At 30.3% G+C, this 5,697-nt stretch overlaps 1 protein-coding gene across 1 annotated transcript; it reads left to right on the top strand.

The window, feature by feature from the left end:
• Nucleotides 1-1,728: 1,728 nt before the first annotated feature.
• On the top strand, nt 1,729-4,713 carry LOC125418759 ((-)-germacrene D synthase-like). Its single transcript, XM_048463189.2, has 7 exons — nt 1,729-2,042; nt 2,167-2,449; nt 2,783-3,158; nt 3,262-3,480; nt 3,565-3,703; nt 3,805-4,053; nt 4,178-4,713. Exons 1-7 carry the CDS (start codon nt 1,902-1,904, stop codon nt 4,469-4,471), a joined length of 1,701 nt encoding a protein of 566 aa, XP_048319146.1. The 5' UTR covers nt 1,729-1,901; the 3' UTR covers nt 4,472-4,713.
• Nucleotides 4,714-5,697: the final 984 nt, after the last annotated feature.

The raw sequence follows: 5,697 nt of genomic DNA, 5'->3' as shown, positions 1-5,697 counted from the left end.
AAAATTTTGGTATTTAAATATCTGGATATTTTATTTGATATTTTAGTTTTTTTTTTAAGTAATTGATTTTGAGAAAGTGGATTTAAAATTGTATATTTTTAAGTATGTTTAAGTTTTATATTTCAAACTACTTAAAATGATATATGATAACATATGTTTCTCTGTTGGTATTTATGTTTTTGTATGAAATGATAATTTTGAATATCTAGAGCATTTAAATAAATTGTTGAGTTTGATTATATAATTTCGATTTATGGTACTGTATTTTTTTGAAAAAATAAAAAGTATAATTTTGAAAAGATGGTTTATAAATGCTGCACTATTATTTTTAAATGGTATACTATATAGTAACAGTGTTTTTTTTTTTTTTCCATGTTATTAGCCATGTACAGGCTTATTCGTCCTATGTATAGACGTAATATGTGAGAATGATGATGAGTTGCATATTATTCTCTTTGAATGATAATCAATTACTTGCTACTCCCTCATGAATATAAGATGATAGATTGTCATGATATGAAAAAGGATAATAAGTTATATGATATTCTTTCAAAGTGATGATGAATTGTATATCACTCCCTTATGATGTCAGGTTCTATGCATCTCTTTACCATCTAGTAGTATTTTAGAATACTATACGCCATCTAGTAACGCTAGATATTTCGTATAGTATATTGTATTTGTTATTTCTGGTACACATATTTTAGTAATTTTATTACGTTTCATTATTTTTTCTGCATTATGAATACATTATTTATATTTCAGTTGGTTAATGATATTTTAAATTCTTTAATTATGAATTGCATTTTTTATAATATTGTTTTAGGATATAAGTTAGATTTTGTGAAATAATTTTTTTTTAAAAAAAAACTTTTTAAAAACACGAAAATGAGATCTTAAATAAAAAATTTTAAAATTAAATAATTATTTTTATATTATTATTTTATTCCGTCTATTGAACTTATCTTATAATTTTATATTTTAAAATTACTCTCCTCGGTCTCAATTGAGAAATCACACATATCAAGCATCTTTACCGTCTTTAAGAATATCATAATCTTATATCTTGACCATTCTTATTACGTTGTTGGATTTATAATTTATTGTTGTTGGATTTGTAATTTATTTAGTCTTTTGAGGGACACTATAACTATCTAGGAAGGGGCCCATGTGTGGTCGTGTCAAAAATAAATGATCAAGTAAATTTTACTATATCAAGCATCTTTTATCATCTTTCCAATATATCATCACCTTATATCTTTACCGTTCTTATTACGGTGTTGGATTTATCCTTCATAATTTATTTAGTCTTTTAACGGAGGTTGTTGGATTTATAATTTACTTAAGTCTTTTAACGGGACACTACAACTATCTGGTAAGGAGCCCAGGAACGGTGGTCTTGTCAAAAGTAAATGATTTAAGTAAATTTATTTTCAAACTTCTATACGTAAGCATTTTGGCTTATGTCGAGATTCTTTTAATGTAGCAATTTTATCAATCCTTCTCACTTCTTTCCACGTCGAACGTTCTCCACATGTTCCTTAAGAAAGCATTACTCGTATATATACATTTTATATCAATATCTTTACATACTTATACATAAATTTCCTAAAATTTTCAGATTTTCTTGATTCAGTTAAATCACGATTAATATTTAAAACATGAGGTAGGGATAACAAGAAAAGTCAGGAAGCTTTTCTTATTTTTCTTTTCCAAAATTTTCAATCCGCATACAATTCAAAGAAATGTGGATGAGTGGATGAGCAAATGTCTATAAATAGGAATGCCATTAAGCAAACTATCATCGTACAAAACCAGCCAAACCATTGAAGCATAACAGCTATCGGTAAAGCTTAAAGCCATTTTCCAAACACCCCCATTACCTTTCGATCCCATACAAAATGCCTTTTCAAGTTTCAGCTGCTGAAGCTATTCCATCCATTAATGGCTCTCCCAAACCTGATACTGTTATTCGCCGCTCTGCGAATTTCCATCCTAGTGTTTGGGGGAATTATTTCCTCAGATATGCTTCTGAGCCTATGGTAAAATCGTTAACCACTACACCCAGTTTCTAATGATTCTTCGGAAACCATGCTGTTTCTCATTTTAACTTTGATTTTTTTCTTTTTTTCTTTTTTTTTTTTTTCTTTTATCATTTTTTTTTAGGAAGTTGATACTAAGACGGAAGAGCATGTTGAGAAACTGAAAAAGGAAGTGAGGACGAAGCTTGAAACCGCAAACAATCCTTTACAAAAGCTTGAATTGATCGATTCTATCCAACGCTTGGGTCTGTCCTATCATTTTGAGAGCGAAATTGATGAAATTTTGGAGCAATTGAAAAACCCTGATCATCTTCAGAGTAGCGATGGATCTTATAACAATGATGACCTTCATACTGTTTCGCTTTGGTTTCGGTTACTTAGACAGGGAGGATATAATATACCGAGCGGTAGGCATTTTATTAATATTTATATTTCATTTTGATTTATCAATATAATTTTATAAAATAAAAATATTCTATTGTGATAATTATTATATATATATATATAAATTTATGATGCAGATATTCATATTATAATAGAAAATTTGTGTATATAAAATATAATATATATATATATATAATACATATATATATATATATATATATAACACATCATATAAACGCGCATATATATATATATATAAAATAACATGCAAACACTACTTCTAAAACATTCAAAAAACAAAAAACAAATAATTTGGATTAAAAACACGACTGAATAAGTTTCATATGGAAAAGCAGATATATTCGACAAATTCACTGACAACCAAGGAAAGTTCAATAAAGAGGTGGTGAATGATGTTAGAGGAATGTTAAGCTTGTATGAAGCTGCACATTTTAGGGTTCATGGAGAGCAAATACTAGATGAGGCACTGGCTTTCACTACCACTCACCTTGCTGCGCATGCCACAAACAGTTCCAGCCCCTTTCTCGCAGCACAAATCAAGCATGCATTATTACAGCCCATCCGAACCGGGTTGCCAAGGATTGAGGCAAGGCATTACATTTCTATCTACCACCTAGACCGTTCTCATGATGAAGCTCTACTTTCTTTTGCCAAGTTGGATTTCAATATTTTGCAAAAAAGGCACCAGAAGGAGCTTTCTAGTATTTCCAGGTACATAAACATGCTTTTATTTGCCAAATTTTTGTAAGTTTTAACATTTGAATTTGAGTAAATAAATAGAGGATTTTTGGATGGATTAATTAAAATTAATCAGGTGGTGGAAAGAATTGGACTTCGCGACAAAGCTACCTTTTGCACGAGACAGAGTGGTAGAAGGATATTTTTGGATTTTGGGAGTATATTTCGAACCCAAGTATGCACTCGCAAGAAGAATATTAACCGAAGTGATTGCTATAACATCAGTCATTGATGATATATATGATGTTTATGGAACATTTGAGGAACTCCAAGTCTTCACGGATGCAATTGAAAGGTTTGCTTTCGTTTTCACATAAATGTTTTAACTTCATAATTAAGTAATATATATTTCTCATCATGAATTCTTTCGGTGTTTCAGATGGGATAGGAGCTGCATGAATCAACTTCCGGAATACATGCAATACTGTTATGAGACACTCTTAGATATATATCAAAAAATTGAAGAAATAGTTAGCAGAGAAGGAAGATCATATTCGATATACTACGCTAAAGAAGAAGTAAGTTATATTAATTGGAGAACACATACATATATATCGCCACCACTTACTTGAACATTGTCACTAAATTAATTTTATTGTTTTTACTGTTATATATCCAGATGAAAAAATTGGCCCGCTCCTACCTAATTGAAGCCAAATGGTTCGATGAAAAATACACACCAGAATTAGATGAGTATATGGGGGTCTATCTAGAATCATGCGGTTACTCACTGCTTACAACCACTTCCTTCCTTGGCATGGGAGAAGTTGCAACAAAGAAGGCCTTCGATTGGGTTTCAAATGGTCCTAAGATTGTAAAATCTGCTTCAATCATTTGCAGGCTCATGGATGACGTGGTTGACCATAAGGTTCGAAAAATTAACAAGTTTAAAACTTTAATTAATATAGTACTAACTATATAATTATATATATAAGGTTTATATGATAAAGTTTTTTATTTTTCCTAATAAATGGAATTATTTTGGCATGAAGTATGTGCAAGAAAGAGGAGATCTTGCATCTAGTGTGGAATGCTACGTGAAGCATCATGGTGTGTCGGAGAAAGAGGCTTGTGATGCATTGCTGAAGAAAGTCGTTGAAGCATGGAAGGATATAAACGAGGAGTGCCTTGAACCAAGAGATGCTCCAATGCCTCTGATAATGCGAGTAGTGAATCTTGCAAGGGTTATGGATGTTCTTTACAAGGATGGTGATGGATACACGCATGCTAAAGGTTCCACCAAAAAACTTGTTTCATCTTTGCTTGTAGACCCTATTCCAATGTAATTTCCATGATAATTGCTATGATATTACAAAAAGTGTATCCTGATCTCTCCTTATACTAATAAAGATTAGGGTTTAATAATAAAAGCAATAATAAGGATCTGGTATTATAAAACCTTTAAAACATACAGATCCACATTGATTTTTGTAGTATGTCCTTATTTATCCCATATATATAACAATTATATCTTTGTATTTATTTATTTTGACAAATGGATGGAAGATGGACTTGGTTTCTTTTTTAATATTGGACTTGTTGAGCCTAGCCCCTAGTGGGTGAGTTTTTTGCCCAACTGAACCTGCATTAGATTATTATTACATGAAAATTTTGCTATTAAAAAGGAGTGTGCGAAAAGTGGGTTGCGTATTTCCGTACTTTTACGTCATAATAAAACGAGGATTTAAAACGTGTGAAATAGATTTTGTTGGGAAGTGGGAATTAATGAAGGTGAAATAGTGAGCGATTTTCCAAAGCTGCTGGAGCTGTTCTAATGGTTGTAGCTTTTTTCTATTTTTTGGTTGAGGATGTTAGAAATTTACTTGTAAATCATGGTTATTTAAATATAGTTTCTCATCTAGAACTACAAATGAAATGGCATATGAACCAGCACGGCATGCTCTTTCATTAGGACATTTAGTAGTTTGGATTAAATATATAATATATATATATATATATAGTCTATTTTATGCTGCGTACTATTGGTGACGATTTTTCATAGTATTGGTAATGATTTTTTAAAAAATCGTCGTTAATACTATAAAAAATCATCACTAATACTGCGATTTTAATACAAATCGTTCATCATAGAATTTCCATATATATATATATATACAAACATATTTATATTTTTCAAAAAATATATTAAAAAAAAAGAAAAAAAGAATATATCTATACATATATATTATAAAGATTATAATATATTTTAACTAAAAAAATAAAAATTTCTGATAGACATGATCCAACGCAGGATTTGAAAGGATTGGAAAATATAATCTTAGTGGTGGAAAATTTTCAAGTACTCCCGGAGTACTGAATGGCTTTAAACTCCTTCCATATATTTAATGCCATGTGGCTGCTTTAATCCGTGTCATATGATTACATGGCATTTGAAAAAAGCGTTAACCTCTCCGTTTTCTCCGTTCTCTGTGATGGTAACCATGAGCTCTCCTTCTCTAAGTATCGTTAATATATTTTCTATAATTTTTTTTCCCAACAAAAATATTTTCCA

Source organism: Ziziphus jujuba, chromosome 1 (assembly GCF_031755915.1).
Source record: "Ziziphus jujuba cultivar Dongzao chromosome 1, ASM3175591v1".
In the NCBI taxonomy this organism is placed as follows: Eukaryota; Viridiplantae; Streptophyta; class Magnoliopsida; order Rosales; family Rhamnaceae; genus Ziziphus; species Ziziphus jujuba.
This window is presented reverse-complemented; position numbering and strand designations above follow the sequence as displayed.